General features: G+C 34.4%; 1 protein-coding gene across 1 annotated transcript in view; it reads left to right on the top strand.

The window, feature by feature from the left end:
• The window catches only part of SAMTOR (S-adenosylmethionine sensor upstream of mTORC1), an 83,163-nt gene that overhangs the window by 41,481 nt on the left and 18,631 nt on the right, over nucleotides 1-23,051 (top strand). Inside the window, exon 4 of the mRNA XM_082400085.1 lies at nucleotides 22,936-23,050. Within this exon, the coding sequence (XP_082256211.1) occupies nucleotides 22,936-23,050 (115 nt within the window). The remainder of the gene's footprint in view (nucleotides 1-22,935; nucleotide 23,051) is intronic.

Here is a 23,051-nt window from a genome sequence, read left to right as displayed (position 1 = left end):
ACCATTTTCTAGTGAGTTACCTAAAGCCTAATAAAACTCGTCCTGAAACAAATATCAATGAATGTTATTCATTTTATGGGGGTGGCAGAGGCATGTGCTATTACCTATTTTATGAGTCTTAATGGTAATTTAGTGGTTATTAACAGTCAACTTACGTATTCTTCCCCTTATGACTGCAGTGTTATCTTTAAAAAATAAATGTCTTCATCTTAATACATGTGCTGTAAGGACACGTCCTTTTATCAGTCCATTTCTTGTCATTTCTTAATAGCAGTACATCCCCTTTCTTTGCCTCTTAAATGCTGGTCCTGTGCTCTCTTCACTTTCATATCCTCTCATGGCAGCTTAATTTACTTCCATAGTTTTGGTTACCACGTATATGCTGGTGATACCAAATCTGTATTTCCAGTTCAGAGCTCTGATCTAAACTTCATATATCTAGGTGCCTACTAAACTCTGTTTGCGTTTGTGCCTGTGAGATACCCTTGTATCATGAGCAAGCTAATATTCTCCCCTTTCCTACTCTCTGAATCACCCAGATTTGTTCCTCTTCCAATGTTCCCTGTTTCATTAAATGCATCTGTATGCCCAAGCTAGAAACTTAAAGATTTTATCTTGACTCCTTCCCTATCTCACTTCCCACATCCAGTTAATCACCAAGTCCTATTATTATTTCTAAGTTCTCAGTATCACTTCAGTCAGTCTACATCTCTCTGTCCTCTTCTCCCACCAGGGCAATTACAGTAGACTTCTATTTCCAGTTTTATTGCAATTCATTCTCCACAGTTCAACCTGAGAATTTTTTTCTGAAACGTAAACCTGATAATGCCAACTCTCTTACCTAAAACTGTTCAGGGATTTTCTTTTGCTCTTCAGATAAAATGCAGGCTCCTTAACATAACATAGAAAATCCTTCATTATTGACCTCGGCATCCCTCATTTCCTCAGTACCTTTTCTTTTTAACTATATGACTTAATAATACTGATCTTTCTTTTATTCATGTAGAACTCCAGCTTCGGCCTGGTGTTTTTCCTTCTGCCTAGAGCATCCTCTCACAACCCATCATTCAACCCCTTCACCTGGATAATTTCCTGTTAATCCTTACATATAGTCTTAAACATTCAACACTCTGAGGAGGAACTTCCTTTACTCCTAGATTTGGTATCATCAACAAGGCTACAGAATCCTCTAACATAGCAGATTTCAAAATGTGATCCATGGATCTCTAGGAGTCTCTGAGGCCCTTTTGGGGAGGTCTTTGAGTTCAAAGTATTTCCATGTTAATATTAAAATATTGTTTGCCTTTTTTACCATGTTGCTATTTGTACTGATAGTTCAGAAGCAATGGTGGATAAAGTTGCTGACATCTTAGCACAAATCAAGGCAGTGAAACCAAATTATATTAATAGTCGTATTCTTCACCATGCACCCACAATTTAAAAAAAAAAAAACTCCAGTTTCAATTTGATTGTTGGCGATGAAGCAATAAAAATTATAAATTGTATTAAACTTAACTATTGAGTAATTGTCTTTTTAATATGTCATGTGATGAAATGGGAAATACACAAAAAGCACACTAAAGCATGATGGCATGATTATCCAGCTATTATCTGTTTAGCTAGACAACAGAGATTTGCAAAAAAAATATAAAACAGTGTCACTTTTCTCATTAATTTTTTGTTTTGGAAAATGTAATTTTTTTCCAAAAATGCTATTTATAAAGTTAGCCTGTGATGATTTTATTCATTTTTATGAATAAATTTTTAAAAATTTACTCAACTATAATTTTTATACAGTAAATATCAATTGATATAACCCATATAAACAAAAGTTCTTTGATGTCTTCAGTAACTTTTAAGAGTAGAAAGGTATTCTGAAACCAAAAAGTTTGAAAACCCCTGCTCTAACTCATCGTATTTTCCTTATTCTGTTTATGGTTTGTCTTTCCTCTTAGACCACATTGTAAACCCTGTGAAGATAAGGTCCACCCACTTCTGCCTTGTGGGTAACTCAGCTCCTAGCATAGTGCCAACACATACAAGGTCCCCAATAGATACTTGTTAAATTAATGAATTCAACAGCATGTGTTTATTATTATCCTGCATATTGTTGAAATGTGCGTCTAGAGCTAAGAAACAAATTTTAAAAATCAGAAAGTAGATATAGAAGTATCATCTGCATTTGGGGATTATTTTGATTGTTGGAAGTACCTGATATCATCTGAGAGTATCACCTGAAACAGTCTGGAGAAAAATTGTAAAGTAGAAGGAGAGAAGGAAAGAGAGAAACCTTAATTATGGAACTTTAGGGAATGCTTATGTATAACAGGGATGAAAAGGAAGGTATAATGAATATAAGAGTTAGGAGGATAATCATTAATTGGATACAGATTGAGAGGATGTTCTTCAGGGGGTTTAAAGAGTAATGATACTCTAAAGAGAAGCATGATAGCAAGTGAAAAGGTTAAGATAGGATAATGTCTTTAGGGAAATTCAGGAGTTCTCCCCAAGTGACTACAACACACATATTATTTTGTACTTGTAAGTCTATAGAGTAAATTTTTTTATTATCTTGAATCATCTAAATAAGAATTTAACTGGATTTAGTTTTAATGCTAATACAACAGCATTAACTAAATTAGAGGATGGAGATATACAAGCAATTGGCTAAAGTCAAGGAACAGAAGATGTATGTATATGTATAAAATTGAGTGGGTTGAAGAGTAAATTGTGTTGTTTGTGCTGCAACTTTAAATCATCACCTCCTTCTTATCCATAGGAGAATCACTTTCTTAATAAAAATCTCCTGTTTAGTACTTCTCCAAAAGAAATGCTTTACTTGAAAGCTTTGTTTTTATCCCCCCCCCCCCCTCATTTGTAGGTAAGTCTTTCTGGTCCGTACTTTTTAAAATCACTCATTACACTCAGAGAATGGATTTTCCATTAGTTAGTGCTATCTTTCCTAGTTAACTAGTATAACTTGGTTTTTTGGTATTGAACCTTAGAAAACATTCACTAGTTTTATATGGAGTGTTTGAGAGTGATGGTACTTATGTTTTCTTTGACATTTTTTTTCTTCAGTCACTTGCCTTTTGATAAATATAACTCAATCTTTGTCATAGCATTTTGATATGAAAGTGTCAAAATATTGCTGTGATAACTGTCATGGTTAAGGATAGTACCCTACAGATTTTATAAAGCTCTTCTGAGATCTAGTACTTAGGCCTAGACAGGATCTATAGTTTGAGATCTATAGTGAAGAATAGAGTTAGTGTCTTTGGCTTTCTAAACCTTCAACCATGAAGCTTGTGGGAAAGCTGCTATTTAGAGATAAAATAGGAACTGAAACTCTGTAAACAATAAACAGGCGCCTTCCTGGGTTTCAGCCCACTCCCTCCTGACCTCTTCTGTTTCACCAGGCAGCAGCAAGTAGCTCATAGCTTTCCTTCCCTGATTCTCGCCCATTCTCCGTGCTTCACTTGGCCCATGGAGACTGCCTACCTGCGGATCTGCCTAAGTCAGAGCTGGGGTCTTTAGATTAGTAACAGTGTTGCACAGAATTCTGAAGTGTTTCCCTGCACCAAATTTAATAACACATTGTTACTAAGTTTATTCTTACTATACTGATAATAGCCAAATTAGTGATACTGAGTAACTGTATATGGAGGAGTGAATAGACACTTCAGTTCCCAAATCATATATTATTTATGACTCATTTTTGAAGTGGTGGTCCTCATGTAGTACTATATATTTATTATATTGTGTGTATTTCCCATTCTCAGTTCAGCTCTACTTATAGAAAGCCATATGAAAATAATTGATGATGTTTTATTTATACAGCACTTACCTAAATTAGATTCCTGCTGTGTAAGTTTAAGGACAGTAAGTTTGCCTTACCACTGTATCATCAGTACCTACAGAATACCTGGCATACAATAAGTACTCAGTATATATTTGAATAAATGAAGGAAAAATGGAAACAATTGAGTAATCTAATATAGAAAGTATGAGCGTAATTGCTTTACTTCTGGAGAATATTTTAAAATTAAGAATGTGGCCTTAAGAACATGACCAGAGATGAAATGTGAATCTGAGGTGGAAGCCTTCTGTGAATTATGTAAGTTGTTAAAGAACCTTAGCCAGCTGGATTCTTTTCTACCTCAGTTTTCCGAAGCAGTGGTTTTTAGCCTTCATAGAAACAATGTTACCTGTGTTAATTTTTATCTAAGCCAACAGTGATAGAGGTCACAGCCTAGAACTTAAACTATAAATATGAGTATAGAGTAGTAAAGTATTTCGGAATGACATTGTCTACCTCACTCAATCTCTAAGCCTTTAGGCAATGTTTATTTGCTTTAAGAACCGTTTAAGAGGAAAAGCTTATTCCTCCCAAGATCTCTGTACTGTTATGGATTAACTCTAGATTGAATACATATTCTCAAAGGTAGAAACAATTTAAAAAACCTGGGAAAGTCTGTATGTTTGACAGAATTCACAGTAAATTAATCTAAGTAAAATAATCTACTCTATCGTAAAATCACAAGAGAACTTGTGTCTGTGTCTAAAGGCCAGGTTTTCTTTAGGCTTTAATAGTAATTGAGAACTTTAAAAAAGGGTTAGAAAATTCTAAAAGAATTAAGTTATTCACTTTAGTAACTGGCCCAAAGGGCATTATAATCTTACTAACCATTATAATTTTCCAAACCATGTACTAGTGTATAAAGCATCATGAGGACAGATGTTCAAACTCTGTTATTCTCTGCTATAATTTGGGGGCTTAACACAGTAACCTTGCACATAAAGGAACACAGTAAATCAGTGAATGAATGAATTCTGTTAGAAGGGACTATAAAATTAATTTTAACCAAAACCCCAAATAGTGCCAATCTCATGATTAAGTTAACTGTGACTTTAGAACAAAGATGACTTAATCAAGGTTAGAAACAGGGAAAATTAGTAGTACTCTGTTTCCTTTATTTTCTATTTATCCCTAGAATATCTTTTCAGTTCTGTATACCATTGAGTACGGTGATGTTGGCCCAAAGTATTTAGAGTAGGATGGAGCCATAAATACAACAGATTATGGGTGATCCCAAGGGGAAAAAACAAAGGATTAAAATGTTAGAAGTAGACTAAGAAAAGGTTTTAAAAAGGGGGTGCAGGTGTTGGGGGGTGTTGTGTGTGACACTTTATATCTTCAGAAAACATTGGTAATCTAATATCTCTACTATTTGGCTTCTTACCCTGGTTAATAAAAGACAGTATATCTAGTTTTAGCCGACTTATATTTAACCACCCTGAATAAAGATGAGATCAGTTCAAGTAATTGCCATGGAATTAAGCCTTCATACACAAAAATGAAGGAGAGAAAATAAAGGAGAGTTTTTCAAAGCATAATAGATTAGAAACCTTAAGAAAACAGAAGAGTCAGTTTACATAATAACAAAATGTGACAGAGAAAACACCAACTATCTTAAAGAAAAGCAACAAATAATTCTAGAAACAGGCAAATTTTTTGAAGGAGCAGAGTCCTATATATCTATAAAAATGATGAATGGTCATGATGAATACCTCTGATGTCCAGAAAAGATAATGTTCAAGTCATTTTTAAGAAGACAGGTAAGACTATGTTAACTCTTAAAAGATTTCCATTACATATAAAATATATTGTCACTCAAGCACTAGATCCTTGCCTTTAAAGAATCATGCCCTATCACAAAATTTTGAGTTGTTAAAAAATACTGAAGTGTAGGTTACCAACAAATTGTTTATTTCATAAATAACAGGTGAGAAAGTTGAAATAAACAGTATTTTATTTTATTTTTTTAATTTATTTGATTTATTTATTTTTGGCTGCATTGAGTCTTTGTTGCTGCGCGCGGGCTTTCTCTAGTTGCGGTGAGCGGGGGCTACTCTTCGTTGTGGAACACGGATTTCTCATCACGGTGGCTTCTCTTGTTGCGGAGCACAGGCTCTAGGCGCGCGGGCTGAGTAGTTGTGGCTTGCGGACTCTAGAGCGCAGGCTCAGTAGTTGCATGGGCTTAGTTGCTCCGAGGCATGTGGGATCTTCCCAGACCAGGGCTCGAACCCGTGTCCCTTGCATTGGCAGGCGGATTCTTAACCACTGCGCCACCAGGGAAGCCCTAAACAGTATTTTAAAATACCACTTAGGACAAGGTCATGAGTGAATATAAATCTGCATTTCAATTAACTTTATAATTTTGAATTTTTCCAATTTCTTGCCAGATCTGATTTAGTCTTTTTTTTTTTTGCTTGCTTCAGTCTAGCTAAGAAATGTTTTTACTAGGAATCGAAGTGTCAGATCTGTTTTGTTTTATTTGTAACTCCCTTGTGTTTGCCTTTTTAGATTATCTTCAACCTTTAAGCTTTTTTGCCAGGCATCTTGATAAGCTACTCTTTCATGAGGCCTAGTTTAATTAAAACCAATAATTCAGTCTATCTGTTGACTTACCTGGGAGCAAGGAAACTCAATATGTTGTGGTAGGCTGCTAGGGAACAAATAGCAGGGATATGCCACTGATATTCCTCCGTGTTTTGGAGCTCCCTCTCTTCTCTCAGGTAACCCTACACAAAAAACAGGAAGCTTGACCACCAGATACAGGGATTCTTTTGGGGAGTGTGTATTAGTCATGTTCTCCAGAGGAATAGAACCAATATAGTATGTGGGTGTGTGTAGAGGATCAGAGATTCAAGGAATTGGCTCACATGATTGTAGGGACTGGCAGGTCCAAAATTGCAGGGCAGGAAAGTGGGCTAGAGACCCAGGGAAGCGGTAATGTTGCATTTTGAGTCTAAAAGTAGTCTGGAGGCAGAATTCCCTCTTCCTCATGTGACCTTAGTCTTTTTTCTGGTAAGGTTACTAATCCATTGATTAAGATGGGAAGATTATCTGGGTAGGCCTAATCTAATCACATGAGCCCTTAAAAACACAGAACTTTTTCCAAATGCAACAGAAGAGGAGGGGAAAAGAGGGTATCAGGGAGATTTGAAGCATAAGAAGGATTCAGTATGCTGTTGTTGGCTTTGAAAATGGTGTGGGCCATGAGCCATGGTATACAGGTGGCCTCTAGAAGCTGAGCAGACAGCCAGCAAGAAAACAGGGCTCTCAGTCCTACATCCACATGGAACTGGTTTCTGCCAACAGCCTGAATGAGCCTAGAAGTGGATTCTTCCCTCACAAAACTCTTAAATAAGAGCCTAGGCCTGCTGAAACCTTGATTTCAGCTTTATTACACCCGGAGCAGAGTACCAGCCAAGCATACCTGCACTTCTAACCTATAGAATTAGGTTGTATTTTAAAGTTAACTTTGTGGTAGTTTATTACATAGTAATAGAAAACTAATACATATGATTAGGTTGTATTCAAAATGAAGAACTACATTTATAGTATATATTTCCATAGCATCTTTATTTTATGCATGGACAACTGTTAATTTGTATCCAAACTGCTACTTCCTTCTATGCTAAACATAGTGAACATAATTGTTAAAAGCTCAGGCTGCTGAGTCAGACAGATTTTAATTCCACCTGAAATCACTTACTAGCATATGACCTTCCATGTGTTATTTAACCTCATTCCCCTCATCTATAAAATGAGAGTAGTAGTACCTACTCATAAGAATTTTACATTGCCGATATAGTGACCATTGTATATGATTACAACGATCACCATGATGGCAACACAAAGAATGTTGTCAATAAGAGCGGGAATCTGGGCATTCATGTGAAACCATGCTGAGATCTTTTCACTTAATTCTTTATACCCTTCTCTGATCTCTGTATATGGATTTTCTGGGTTATCCTTTCAGTTTTTTCAGATGTTTTGCTTAAAAACTAGATATCCATGCCTTTCTCATGAATCCCTATCTCGTCTCAAAAGTTTCCCAGAGAAGTTCTGTAAAATAAGTAATACATAATTTAGAAGGGAGTTTGTCAACAAAATAAATTTGGACATTAAAATTAAATTGAGTTTCTTAATTATAGAGCTATTATATGGTTACATGCCTGTAGTTCTTCAAAAAGAGATTATATTTTCCACATTCATTGACCTATTGACAAAGAAGCGACTTGCAAGACTATTTCGTGAAATGCACTTTGGGAAAAACTGGCCCTCCAGATATAAATCAACTCCATGAGCTAACTCTTGTTTTCTCTTTTCCTTGTTAAAGCCTGACTTCATCTACTTAGTGCAGATTATTTAGTCTATAAACAACCTTTACTCACACACTTAATCTCCCTCCAATATATTTTTTGTTCTTTACTACCAAAATATAGAGGGGAAACTGTTGTCTGGCTTTACGCATTGCCATCAAAATCAATAATCGTTAGCAGTCATTTCAGGGATTTGTGATACATATAGAAATGAAGTGGATTATGTACAACGCTAAGAACGAGTTGCTAAGTAAATGATAATAAACCAAGTCATCAGAATCAGAAGTTTTCTATTTTAACTGTTTTTTCTGCTGTTCCTTGAAGGAATGATTGAGACAAGAGGATAGGTGGAACTAAGGCTTTTTATATGATCCAAGGTATCTAGTAATAAATTTTCCCCACTTATTTGTCATCTATCAGCCCCAAAAGTTGGCTTTAGAAAAATTTCCATATATATGACTGTCATGAATTCAGAGTCAGAGTGACAGTGCTGTTTTACATACTGACTCTCAAAAATGCATTTTCTTCTTGTTTTTTCTTCTCAAAAAGATAAGATATGGAAATCTAATTTCCCCCTTCCTCTATGTCAAACCAGCAGGGATAATTAGTAAGGCCTAGATCATTGATTTCAGCCATTTTAACCATAGAACCTTTTCTTCAGAGGAAACATTTTATGGTACGGTCAAAGGGTACAGAAGTTGTAGCCTCCAGATATCTCCCATATCTGCCTTTGTTGGCCCTTGAATGGACTCTGGAAAATACCTACAGCTTTGTAGAGAGCACTTTGAAAAACTGTTGTAAACTGCATACTTGGGTAAATATTGCCAGATTTTCTTATGTAATGAGCAAAAAATTTTACTTAGAGTTTACAACTCCCTCTTAATATGTCTTGAGGAGTTCAAGATGCTGTTGTTGACACTGGCAGTATGCCAGACAGAAAATTTTGTAGGAAATAAAATCCTGCATTTCCTTACTAAACTCCTTAACCAATGGATGGGAATTGAGGGGGAGAGAGTAAAGAAATGTGATGTTTTACTATAACTGTTTTGGAAAAGAGAACAAAGACAATATTGAGTAAACACCAACATGGGAAATTTAAATAGAAAGTTATCATTTGACCAGCCTATACATTTTTACATATAAGATTTTTTTCTTAACACTTTTGAAAAACTGCAAATGAAGTTAGAAGACTGAATTCTTAAGTTTTAAAAATGTTTTTAAATAATACAATTTTAAGATTCTCTGCTTAAATCCGCCTAAAGAAGCAAAATGAAAATTTACTGAGGAATGTAAATGAACATTTGAAAGAGACATTAAAATGTAGAGGAAGCATTACAAACTTTCTAGCTAAACTTTGTTTTCTAATCAGTATGTTTTATCACTTTACAGAATGTAAATGAAGAGAGTGCGTATATGCTGAAATTAGGAACCAGTCTAAATGTATTTCAATTAGCTGTCCTTTAGAAAACCGTTTGTTTCCTGACTAGTCAGACTGTTGACCTGTTATATTTTCCTCATTAGAAAAACTAATTTTTTTTTTAAATTTATTATTTTTTTTGGCTGTGTTGGGTCTTGGTTTCTGTGCGAGGGCTTTCTCTAGTTGTGGCAAGCGGGGGCCACTCTTCATCGCGGTGCGCGGGCCTCTCAATATGGCGGCCTCTCTTGTTGCGGAGCACAGGCTCCAGACGCGCAGGCTCAGTAGTTGTGGCGCACGGGCTTAGTTGCTCCGCGGCATGTGGGATCTTCCCAGACCAGGGCTCGAACCCGTGTCCCCTGCATTGGCAGGCAGATTCTCAACCACTGCGCCACCAGGGAAGCCCTAGAAAAACTAATTTTTTCCAAGTATTTGCCTTACCAACATTAGTAAATTCAGCCATTCCTTTTTGTTTTGTTTCTCATAAGGTATAATGACTTTTTTTTTTTTCTTTCCCTTGATCTCTTTGGAATCACATTTTATGTGTCAAAAAAAGGGTTTAAAATCTAAGGCTTACATACAGCCTAGTGCACATTTAGAAAAATGTGTTCAAATGCCCCAGAGTAGTCTCCAGAGAACACTAACATGTTCCAACAGTGCTGCCGTAGACCACAAAATTTATTACAACTGTTTAATGAAGTTACAACTCCTACATCGCATTTCTTTTAAACATTCTTAATGGTGGCAAATTGTCTATTGCGGTTGAGTTTGATGTTAATTTTTGGAGAGATGTTTCAGTAGAAAATGATATAGCTGTAATAAGTCCTAGGTTGCTATGGGAAGAGGGATAAAGCATGAAAAGTATAATCTGAGAAGGGCTATCTGAGAGTTACAAGTGTCTTGGAAGGGATTTAAAGAGCACATCCTAACGAAGAATGCTAAACATTAACTCAGAGAGGAGTTCACAAATATTACTTTATTAATCTAGCTCATATCCTGACTGTGTATGTAAATACTAACTACTCTAAACTGAAGTGAAAAATAATTATACTTTAATAGTATAGTTCAGGGATATAGGACCATGTCTATTTTTGTCATCAAAGTCCAGAAATTTTTTGTAGGCAACTGAGGCAGCTTTCTGGAAAGAAGAAGGAGACAGAAGACTATCTCCTTGGTAACTTTTCTGTTCCCATGAAGACCAACTGTGCTTCTTAAAGTTGAATTCCATGAGATATCTTTTCATATTTAAAATAAATTTGCCTTTACTTAAGCTAGTTTAAGTGGTTTTCTGTTCCTTGCAACAAAACTATACCAGACCAAGACAATGATTCTATAAAACCTTAGCTTCATCATCACTGCCTATACATGGAAACTCAGATAATCCAAGCAGAGTCTGTGAACCACCCTGCATTATATAAAAATGTGATTTGTGTATCATATGTATTGTTGTCTAGGGGGAAAAGGCCATAGATTTCATCAAATACTCAAAGAAGTTTGTTACCCAAAAAGATTAAGAACTATTGGTAGAGAGCCTCATGCAGAGGCATCCTAAGTGACAGAGTCCCTTTCCATTTTGCCTCCATGTTGAGGCAGTGAAAGACTTTGGTTCATTATTGTTGCATCTGACAGTGCCATAATTACGCCAGTTTTTATCCTATATATGGAACATTGAAAAAAGTGCCCCTTAGAGCTTTGCTGCTGTTAGATGTCTATTAACAATCTGACAGAATAGATTTTCATGAAATTTGGACCTCAGGAAAATTCACTAGGTAGCAGTTTTTTTAAGAAGTCTTAGTTTTTGTTTATTTGATTATTTTCAATGGGACATTGATAGAGACAGGTTTCACATCTGCAAGAAGGTGGTATTTTATTCTATCAAGAACTGATCTAGAATTTTAGAATTAGAGTGGCCTTTCATTTTACAGATGAGGAAACTGAGACGCAAAAAAGGGTAAGTAAAATTTCTAAGGTCACTTGGTAGTAAAGCACAAGTGAAGACAGAGTTCTGTTGACTGTCTCCAGAGCCTTTTTTTTTTTTTTTTTACTGTACCAAACTTTTGATAATTATTACTTCTCTACTCCTTGTCCCCATCTATGATGTGTAGGCAACTCATTTAATGTTTATACAACACTATGAAGAAGGTGCTATTACTGGCATTTTAGTAACTATTTCTTCTGGGGAAATTTTCTTGGGGAAATTACATTGTGAATGTTGTATTAAAATATGTAAGTCAGTTTGAAAAATAATGCCATATACATATATGTACTTATTCATGGTAGTGGAATTAGATTTCAAGTCTTGGATAAATCAGCGAAAGAGCCATTTCAGATAATATTCTTCTCTGTTTTATAGGAAATGTGTTTAGAGGCTTTTTTGTTTTTTTGCTTGTTTTTACAATTCAAAGTTTTAAAAATGTTAAGGGCAGAAAGAACAAAAAATTGTCACTCTGGACTTAAAAACTACAATACAGTGAAATCAGTTGCTGGACATTTCAAAAGGCACTTTATGAGTTTCACAGATTTTATGGAAAGTCCACACCTACTTGGAAACATGTACCTTTGCACTTACTATGGTTTCTAACTGGAATGACAGTCACCTACCTCAACAGTCCTTCCCTTTATTCTTCACCCCCCATTTCTCATTTTCTCCTGGGAGAAGCCTGCTTATCCTGCAGGTCCCAGCTATGGATTTCCCTTCTCTTCTACCAGTGTTCTTCTACTCCTATAACATTTTATACACTCCTTTACTATACAATCATTGCATTGTTTTCATGTTGTATTTGCATGTGTGTCTTCTTTACTGAACTGAATTACTTGGGAATCTCAAGCTCCTAAACAGAGGTAGACAGGTACAATAAGTATTCAATAAGTATTTGTCAAGTTATAGTTATGTATACATTTAAAGTATTTTTTAAAATGATACTAAAGGTATTCGGGTTTTTTGTAGAAGATTTGAAATACTGTTTCGATGAATAATTTCAAATTAAAATAACTTCTAAACTAAGATTAAACAGTCTTAACTATATATTTATGATTATAGCTATTTAGTATAAACTTGAAAATTTCCTTCCAAACTCTAATCTTATTTCTGATTTTAGAACCTTGAGGCTTCAGATTTCCATTTCCACATCAAAAATTAGAGCATACGATCTGACAAAGATTTTGTTTTGTTTTTGTATTCTGTGAGTGAAAGGTATTCTGAAATATAATTTGGATGCCAAGATACAGGAATTTCAAGATCTTTCAGCTTCAGTGAGGAAGAGTAGTTTGTTGGTACTATTGAGAAAAAAAAAAAAAAAACACCCTATTATACTGTTTAAGTATTTCTTTTGTTAAATGAATTATTCTTACTTTGCTGAGGCCAATGTTTTGAATTCCAGATACCTAACCACCACCTTACCCATCATTTAACTTGCAAACAAAAGGGGCTTTTCCCCCAAGTAAATTTATAATATGAGAATTTGCATAAGTAGTAATGTTTGTTGCTTAATTTTGAAGTATTGGTGCTTCAAATACAGAAATATAGGTGCCAGGATTTAGTCATTATCAATAAAAATCATCTTGATGTGACAGTAGTCCTTATAAATTTTATTTATTTTGGACTATGGGATTACAAATCCCATAAGAATTTATTAAGGGTAAACCTGAGAGAGACCAGGATAGCTTTTACATAGTATTAACATAAAAGACTTGCTTATTTCTCTTGCAGAAAAATTTGAAATAGTGATTAAAATGAGAAAATTGAGTAATTCAATGTCATTTTAGTCATATCTGTATTTGGCATTTTAACTATGAAGTCTGTCATTTAAGGTCACTTAAGTTTGGCTCTCTGGCCTTTTTTGATTAAGAAGCTTCAAAGTCATTTGATAGATTTTTCAGAGGCTATTTTTGCTCTTAGCACACCTAATGTATTCACATAATAAGTATTTTCATATCTGTGAACAATAATGAAATACTTCTTCTACTTCTTTTATAATTTTTTTAAATTAATTAATTTATTTTTGGCTGCGTTGGGTCTTCATTGCTGCGCGCGGGCTCTCTCCAGTTGTGGCAAGCAGGGGCCACTCCTCATTGTGGTGCACGGGCTTCTCACTGCAGTGGCCTCTCTTGTCGCAGAGCACGGGCTCTAGGCGCACGGGCTTCAGTAGTTGTGGCATGTGCGCTCAGTAGTTGTGGCTCATGGACTGTAGAGTGCAGGCTCAGTGGTTGTGGCGCACGGGCCTAGTTGCTCCGCGGAACGTGGTATCCTCCCGGACCAGGGCTCGAACCCATGTCCCCTGCATTGGCAGGCGGATTCTTAAGCACTGCGCCACCAGGGAAGCCCCTCCTTTTATAATTATTGACTCTTTTTGTCACAGACTGATTTTATGCTGACCAGCTAGACTAAATTAATTTTATCTGTTTATGTATTTACTTTGAATGTTAACTAGAATATGCTAGCAGAATATTCTAACTAATCTCTCAAACTTGAAAAGAATAATTTTTTTAAAATGTTGGATAAATCTTAAAAACACCAAAGAACTGGTAGGGCCAAATGCAAATGCTGGCAGGAACCCAGAAAGGGAGGCAGAGCACAAAGCTTCTTTTGCCTTGAGAGCATTTTTCCAAACTGCAGACTTCAACTTTAGTTTTTATACTCCACTGATTTGGAGCTTCAACTCTGAAAATTACTGTCTCAGTTTAAGGGTGAACCAGAATAAATCTACCCCGTTCACCCACAGCATGAGAGACTCTGACAAGTTGAAACTACAGGACATCCCAAGCATAAACTCCTAAATTCACATCACGAGGGTGGTCCAAAAAACTTTAAACCCTGAATTTATTTGGTTGAAAGTGGTCCGGCACTGGTGGTATCCCAGATTGCCTGACAGAGCAAAAATGAATACTTCTGCTCAAAGAAACTTCGTAAATAATTTTTGAAGAAAAACAGCTCACAGTAAGAAGTAATTATGAAGCATGTATGGAAACAAGGAACCATGATCTAAAATCAGCAGGCATCAAGAATAGATATTTAAAGGCCTCAGACACTAGAATTATGAGTCACTGTTTATAAAATAATATTTTAAAAATAAAAGAATGCTTGAAAGTTTCTGCAGGGACTAGAAACTTTAAGAACCTACAAGCCATTTGGAAAGCCAAAATTAAAAAGAAAACTTCTAGAGATAAAAAATAAAATAATTAAAATAACTCAGTGTATGACATGAATTAAAGAGGAAATTATTGAACTGAGTGAGACAGAGTAAATGAAATTATCCAGAATGCCACATACGGACAAGAAAAAAAAATAATAAATTAAAATGGTTAAAGACATAGAAGATAAAATAAGGTTTAACTTCTTAATGGAGTTGCAGAAGGAGAGGAAAGAATGGGAGAGAGAAATCTCTTACTAAAAGAAATTCTGGAGATGTATTTCAAGCAGAAAGAAAATGATCCCAGATGGAAAGTCTGAAGTGAAAGAAAGAATGAACAACAACAACAACAACCAAAAAGGTAAATATGGACAAACATTTATAAAACAGAATACACAGAATGACTAACATAACCACACAACAGAATTGTGGTCTCAAGCATTTGTATGGTTTGAGAGAAGGCTAAGATTATTCAATAGTTAAGTATACATTTTTCTAAAAGAACAAACTATAAATTTTGAAATCCGTAAAATGAAACAATATGGAATTATTAAAATTTAAAAGGAAAATTCTAAAACCAATTCTCAACCTTGGCTTACACAATACATTCACTTGGGGAGCTTTTAAAAACCCTAATGCCCAGGCTCCATCCTAAACCAATTAAATCAGAGTCTTTAAGTAATTTTGAAGCTCCCAGGGTGATTCTACGGAAAGCAAGGAGCAGAGGAAAAGAAACAGAGAACAGATAGAGCAGATAGAAGGTGCAAGGTAAGATACTGTATATAAATCAAAATATGTTAGTAAATCACTTTAAAAGTAAATGATCTAAATACTCTAGTTAAAAGAAAATTTTTATTGTCATTAAAATCCAGTTTATGTTGCTTATGAGAGACATATCCAAAATATAAGATGGTAGAATAAATATAATTTCTAGAGATAAAGTATATTTCTCATAATAATAAAAGGTGTGATTTAACAGAAGAATATGTGTTTAATTTGTATGTGCCTAATAGTATAGCTTCAATATACATAAAGCAAAAATTGACAGACCTACAGTTGTTTTGAGGAGGTTTGTTTTTTTTCCCCCCAGCATTAAAGTTTGATAAGTTTCAAAACTCTAAGGGAGATTTTAAGGGTAGTACAACCAATACCCTCATTTATGTTTGTTACCAAGATTCATTAACAGTTAATATTTTGCTACATTTACTCCATAAATCTATGTGTGTATATATAGACACATGTTTCTTTTTGTTTGTTTTCTGAACCATTTGAGTTACTTCAGCCTTAAATACGTTATCATGTATCACCAAAGATTGAGGACATTTTCCTAGTAACCACAATATAGTTGTCATCACATTCAGGAAATTTAACATTGATATAGTTACATGTTTACATAGTTCACATTTGAATTTTCCAGATTGTTCTAATAATGTTCTTTATAACTGTGGGTTGGTAGTTTGATCCAAGAGCCAATCAAATATTATATGTTGTATTTAGTTGAATATCTCTTAGGCTTGATTAATCTAGAAAATTCCCCATGATTAGATCCATGTTAAACATTTTTGATAGGTATAGATGATACTGTGTTCTCAGTATATCACTAAGAGGGCATATGTCAGTTTGTCCCATTATCATTCATGTTAAGTTTCATCACTTGACTAAATTGGTATCCACCAGATTTCTTCACTGTAAAGGTACCTTTAATCTCTAATCTGTTGGGTTATACGTGAAGACCGAGACAATTTCCTCTTCCTTGACAATTTTCACTGTAACTTTAACATGGTCTTGCCTGAATCAAGTTTTGTTTTGTTTTTTTTTTTACTATAATAGTTGGAAAATGGTGATTTTTCTCTTTCTAGCTCGCTTACACATTCATTGGTTGGTATTCTTCTATAAAGGAGAACTTTCCCTTTTCCTCCTCTTTTTTAAAGTTCTGTAGACTGATAGATTTTTTAAAAAATTCAGTGTGTTATAATTCATTCCTATCATTATTATGATGCTGAAATCATCTCACATTAGGCCAGTGGAAACTCCTGTAAGCTAGCTCCTTTGACCTTTTGATATATTCCTATTAGTTTTTGAGCGTTACCTTACTTTCTTGTACAACAAGATAGTCGAAATTCACCTTGTACTTTCCCTGCTTCAACCCTGGAATAAGCCTTCTGTAAGAAGTGCAGGTTTCTTTTAGCAAGGGACCAAATTCTGGCATTAGGTATCCTCACTGCTACTGGGGTGTCATTGCATCTACACCCTTTCATATGAAACCTCTAATTCTAGTCTATCACCGAAGGATTCTTTCTCTCCTTTCCCTCATTCTGAATTTGTATCTCCAAGCAACTTTAGTTTATTTCCCTATTTGCTCAGCCCTTCAGTACACACAAAATAATTTTTAAATGGCTGCACTAGTACCACAACAACAACATACTAAGTAAAATTCAGGATTTCTTTGCAGTTTTTTGTCCTTACAATTTCACCCATTGAGATTATTATAATCAGAATACTGTGTTCAGAGTTATTGAATTTCAGTAACTATCATTTCAAATCAATTTATAGAGATCTTTATCTGCTTCTTTAAAAAAAAGTTGGAAGATTTTTAACACACCTTCTCAATAACAGAGAGCAAGCATTCACAGTGAGTAAGACTGTTGAGGATTTGAACAACATAATTAACAATCTAATAGCCATATATAGAATAGTGTACCCCAAAACTACAAAGTAATATTTATTTCAACCATACAGGTAACATTTATAAAAATGTTCCTTAAAAATTAATAAATTTTAAAAATTATATTAAATATTTAAAATATTATTTAATTTATAAAAATTTATAAGTCAAATGTTAGTAAGATTCAAAGGGTTGAATTATGTAGACAATGCTATTAAGCTAAAAATTGGTACCAAACGGCAATAAGGAAATACCCAAAGGTTTAGAAATTAGTAAATAACCTTCCAAAAAAAAAAAAAAATCCATGAAATGAAAATTTATAATAAAAATTAGAAAATATTTTCAACTAAATAATAATGATACTTTTTGTGAAGAAATTTTTTGTCAAAAAATGTTACAAATATGCTTTTTATTAAAACTTGTGGATATAGCTAAAGCATCACTTAAAGGAAAATTTATAGCTTAAATGCATATATTATAAAGAAAAGCTGAAACTAGTGAACTAAGAATATGTCTCAAGAAATTAAAGATAACTCAGCAAATAAGGCCCTCTCCCCCTCCAAAAAAAATGAAAAAGAAATAGTAAAGAGCAGGAAGATAGAAAAAGTCAGAGATAAAAGTTGGAATTTTGTAATAATATTAAAGAAATTAAATCAGTGGTTAAAAATCTCAGAAATAAAACTCCAGGCCTAAATGGCTTTACCAGCAAGTTCTAGTAAACATTTAAGGAAAAATGAATTCTGTTCTTACACATACTCTTTAAAAATAGAATGAAAGGAATTACCCCACACTCATCTTAAGAGTCTAGCATAACCTTGATATTAAAACCCATCATGGACAGTACTAGCACAGAAAATTATAATCTGGTCTCACTTATCAACATAGATGCAAAAATCCATACACACACACACACACACACACACACACACACACACACACACACACACAGTTTATCCTAATTATTCAAAAATTCCACATCTGCAAATTCACTACTCACTAAAATTCAACTCCAAGGTCAGTACTCATGGCAGTTTCAGACTCATTTGTGGGCATGCTGAGGGTGGCGAAAAATTTGTCATCTGACACACACCTTCCCAGTTGAAGTCAAACAATGCGAGCTCTGCCTTATTGTTTCAGCTCTCAAGTATAAAAATGCCCCTTTTTCAGTCTATTTAATGTCACATTTTTTGTGCTTTATTGATTTTACTTTTATTTTTAAAATTTTATTTTCGGCTGCATTGGGTCTTCATTGCTGCGCACGGGCTTCCTCTAGTTTTGGCAAACGGGGACTACTCTTCCTTGCGATGCGCGGGCTTCTCATTGCGGTGGCTTCTCTTGTTGCAGAGCACGGGCTTTAGGCGGGCTGGCTTCAGTACTTGTGGCTCGTGGGCTCTAGAGCGCAGGCTCAGTAGTTGTGGCACATGGGCTTAGTTGCGCTGCGGCATGTGGGATCTTCCCAGACCAGGGCTTGAACCTGTGTCCCCTGCATTGGCAGGCGGATTCTTAACCACTGCGCCACCAGGGAAGCCCTATTGCTTTAAAAATGGCCCCTAAGCATAATGTTAAAGTTCTGTCTCGAGCCTATCTAAGCACAGGAATGCTGTATTATGCCTTAACAGAGAAAATAGTGTATTAGATATGCTTCCCTTAGGCATGAGTTGTAATGGTGTTGGCTGTGAGTTCAGTGTTGATGCATCATAATACATATTAAATAAGGTAACTTTAAACAGAAATACACATAAATCCAAGTTATGTGTTGCTCTGGTGTTGAAAGTATTGTAACCAGAGGCCTAGTCTTGTATTTCCCTTAGGAGCATGGTTCGGTGTTTGTGGTGACTTTATAGACCAGACCCATCACAAATAGAACCAACTATATATACATATATAAAACAAATCCTTTAAATTATGAAGAGAATAATTTATCAAAACCAAATTAGATTCTTCCCAATAAGGCAAGATTGATTTAATGCTACAGAATTAATGAGTGTACTTAAACAGATTTAATCACATAAACAGATTAAAGAAAAGTCATATCTCAGTAGCTGAGTGCATTTGATAAAATCCAACATAGATTTGTGTGAAATTTTTTTTTAAAAGGAACTAGCAAAATATAAAAGTAGCTTCATCAGCTTTATCAAGGATTCTATATAAAACCTACAACAGTCATTATATTTAATGGTGAGTTATACATTAATGGTGAACATTATACTTAATGTTCCCTCTGAGACTGGAAACAAAATAGTACCTGCTTGTATTAGTCCTGTTTAATATTGTATTAGAAGTCCTGGGCAAAGCAGTGAGGCAAAAAATAGATGGATGGGTGGGTGCATGGATAGATAAGAAAGAAGAAATAATATTATTTTTCACAGATTATATAACTACGTACCTAGACTAGAATACCCAAAATAATATACAGATAAGCAGTTGAGATAACAGGAATTTAGTAATGATGCTGGGTACAAATCATTGCACAAAAATGAATTGCATTTCTGTAACCAACAAAGAAAAATTAAATTTTAAAAAATAACAAGGTCTATCCATAGGGGAAAAGCAATAACAGCACCAAAAAATATGAGTTAACAAGAAGTATAAATCCAACAAAATATACATGGGACCTTTTAAGAGAAATTGTTAAAGCTATTGAGAGACAATGAGGAACTAAATAGATGGAGAACTATGCCATGTCCATGGATTAAAAGAGTCCATATTGTAAAGACGTTAATTCTCCCAAATGATCTTTGGACTCAGTGCCACTCTAATCAAAATCACAATGGGATGTGTTGTATAAAGGTACTATCACACAGCAATTTACATGAATTAACTACAGAAACACAAATGACACTCACAAACTTAATATTAAATGAAAGAAGAAAGTCACAAAAGCAAATGTGTAGTGTAAAACTAAACTATGTTATTCAGAAGACATTCAGTCATAGGTAGCAAGACTATAAAAGGAAATCAAGGGAATGATTATCACTAAAAACAAGATAGTGGTTACCATTACAGAAAGGGGTAGGAGATGTCGTCAGGGAGGATCCTGTTTCTATGGTGCAGGCAATGTGTTATTTCTTGACCTGGGTGATAATTACTTGGATGTTCTGTTCACTTTGTGATAGTCTTTAAACTAAATATATGTTTGATGCAAAAAAAATTACAGAGCTCAACCAAAGAATTTGAAATGGATTAAGTGTATTACTGAGAGTTAATGTTATTAAGTTAATCCATGATATTAAGTTATTGGTAATTATATTTTAAAGTTGAATTAAGTTGAATGATTTGGAATACTCCATCCAGGTAGAAAGGTTAATTTCTAAGAAGCACTTTTTTAAAGACTATCAGAAATTTTTTGTTACCCAATTTACTAGAGTCTACCAGTATAGAATTTAGTGTGAGTCAAATTCTGCTTTTACTATGTTCAGGAAGATCATTAGTGGACAAACCACAAAAGATTTTGTATATAACATGATATTAATAGCTAACAATGATATCTACCACTTTTTGAGCGTTTACCATGTACCACATACTAGGGCAAGAATTATAAACGCATTATCTCATTTAATCCTAGAAACGACTCTTAAGTGTGGGTACCATTGTTGTCCCCATATCATACAGGTAAAGGACAGAATCAGGTTTTGATTTTAGTCTCTCTGATTCCAGAACTCTTGTTCTTAACCATAGCCCCACATAAGGATTAGAATGGCAATCTAGTAGTGTACTTAGTGTTACATATTTTTATAGATTCATTTATTCAAACTGGTTATGATTTGAGTATTCAAATTTATTAATTCAGCAGTAAATGTCAGCTATATGCCAGGCATTTCAAGGTACCTATCTACTGGATCTTTTGCTCTGTTTAGCAACTTGGAACCTATACCACAGTAGTTCGCTGGCCTCCTTCTTCCTTAGAGCTAGTGTATTGTGATATTTCAAGTATCGCTAAACTTAATTCAACTTTACAGATGATTATTTGTTATACACATCACCCAAACTACATAATAATCTGCTTCCTGATTTGGCTGCAGTACAGAAAATTACCTTTTGAGCCCTAGGATCAGCTCTTGTTGCTGAGGGAGTTTCTAGCTATTCCTTTTATTTCCTTATACCCTCATAACCCCTTCTTTGGATGAGTTCTTAAATAAAATTTTGTTGACAGAAATCTTTTAATTGGTTCATATTGTTTTTATGGTACTATAAAATGCCATGTACTGTATTAAACAGGTCCTGTATACAGTTTATTTATAATCAAATGGTGATTATGGTCATTTCTGTAAAATGTTAGGACATCAGGCTCTTGGTAAAAAATGTAACCCCTATTTACTGCATTCCTTTTATGAAAAAAAAAACTTTATATTATTTTATTTTGACTTACAGTGCCTTTTCCAGGAGCTTAACTACAGTCTGTAGTTTAACACCTCTCTAATGGACACTATGGCAGTATGCTAGCTGAGGTATAAGGAACAGAAGCTGGGCAGATTTTCTCTGCCCTATAGGCTTTAAAGAACCAAGATTCTGTTTTTACCCAGTTATTTCACTATATTTCTTTCCTTTATGTTTGCAGTATCTACTCATAATTTTTTTTCAGCAAAATTGTCTTAATATCAATAAAATGGCATATGTCTTAAGTTGGTTTTTATTATTGCTTTACTGTCTGGACACTAGGACTATAGGCTTCAGACCAACAAAAATCCACTGTTTTCCTTCATCCTTATTTGCTGCTATGTAGATCCATATTATCAATAGTTGCATTTGACTAACTTTAGTGGTCATGTCCGGTTTTGTTTACCTTCTTTTTTCCTACTACTTTTAGACACAAGGAACGCTCCTGCACAAAATAAAATTTTTCATAATTTAAGAAATACTATTCTATCATTGCTTTGCTCTTTGGTCCTTTTAAATCATTGAGACAAATTAAAGTTAAGTCCAAAGACATCATTATATTGACTACTGAGAATTAATCTGTGAATGGATTCTTTCATCTACAAAGACAGTTTTCAAAGTATGGTCTGGGGATCTGAGACCCTTCTAGGGTCTCTGTGGGGGGAAAATTATTTTGATAATAATACTAAAATATTGTTTGCCTTTTCTACTCTCATCCTCTCTTGAGTGTAGGGTTGAGTTTTCTAGAAATTTCATGGCATGTGATGTTGCAACAGCTTGAATGCAAAGCAGACATGCGAATCCATCTGTCTTCTATTAAGCCAGACATTAGAGAGACTTGAAAAAATGTAAAACAGTAACTCACTTTTACTATCTTTCTAATCTAGATTTTCATTAGAAAGTATAATTTACATTAGCATATACTATAGTGTTATTGTTTTATAAATGAATTGATGTTTTTAAACCATTCAGTTTTAATTTCAAATATGGTATTATTGATAGAACCTACATAAACAAAAGAGCTTTTAGGCTTCAGTAATTTTTAAACATGTAAAGGGATCATGAGACCAAAAAGAGAGCCAATAATCTATATGATCTTTTTTATTCTCAAATTTTTGAATTTTTCTTATATTTTATTTCATCTTATAAAAGGCATACTGAAAATAATCTATTTTTAGGTTGCTACAAACCTCAGGAAAGATCAGATTACTTGATGTTGGCAGCTGCTTTAACCCATTTCTGAAGTTTGAAGAATTTCTAACTGTTGGCATAGACATCGTACCTGCTGTAGAGG

The sequence above is a fragment of the Balaenoptera borealis genome, assembly GCF_965194805.1.
Source record: "Balaenoptera borealis genome assembly, chromosome: 7".
NCBI classification, from domain to species: Eukaryota; Metazoa; Chordata; class Mammalia; order Artiodactyla; family Balaenopteridae; genus Balaenoptera; species Balaenoptera borealis.
This window is presented reverse-complemented; position numbering and strand designations above follow the sequence as displayed.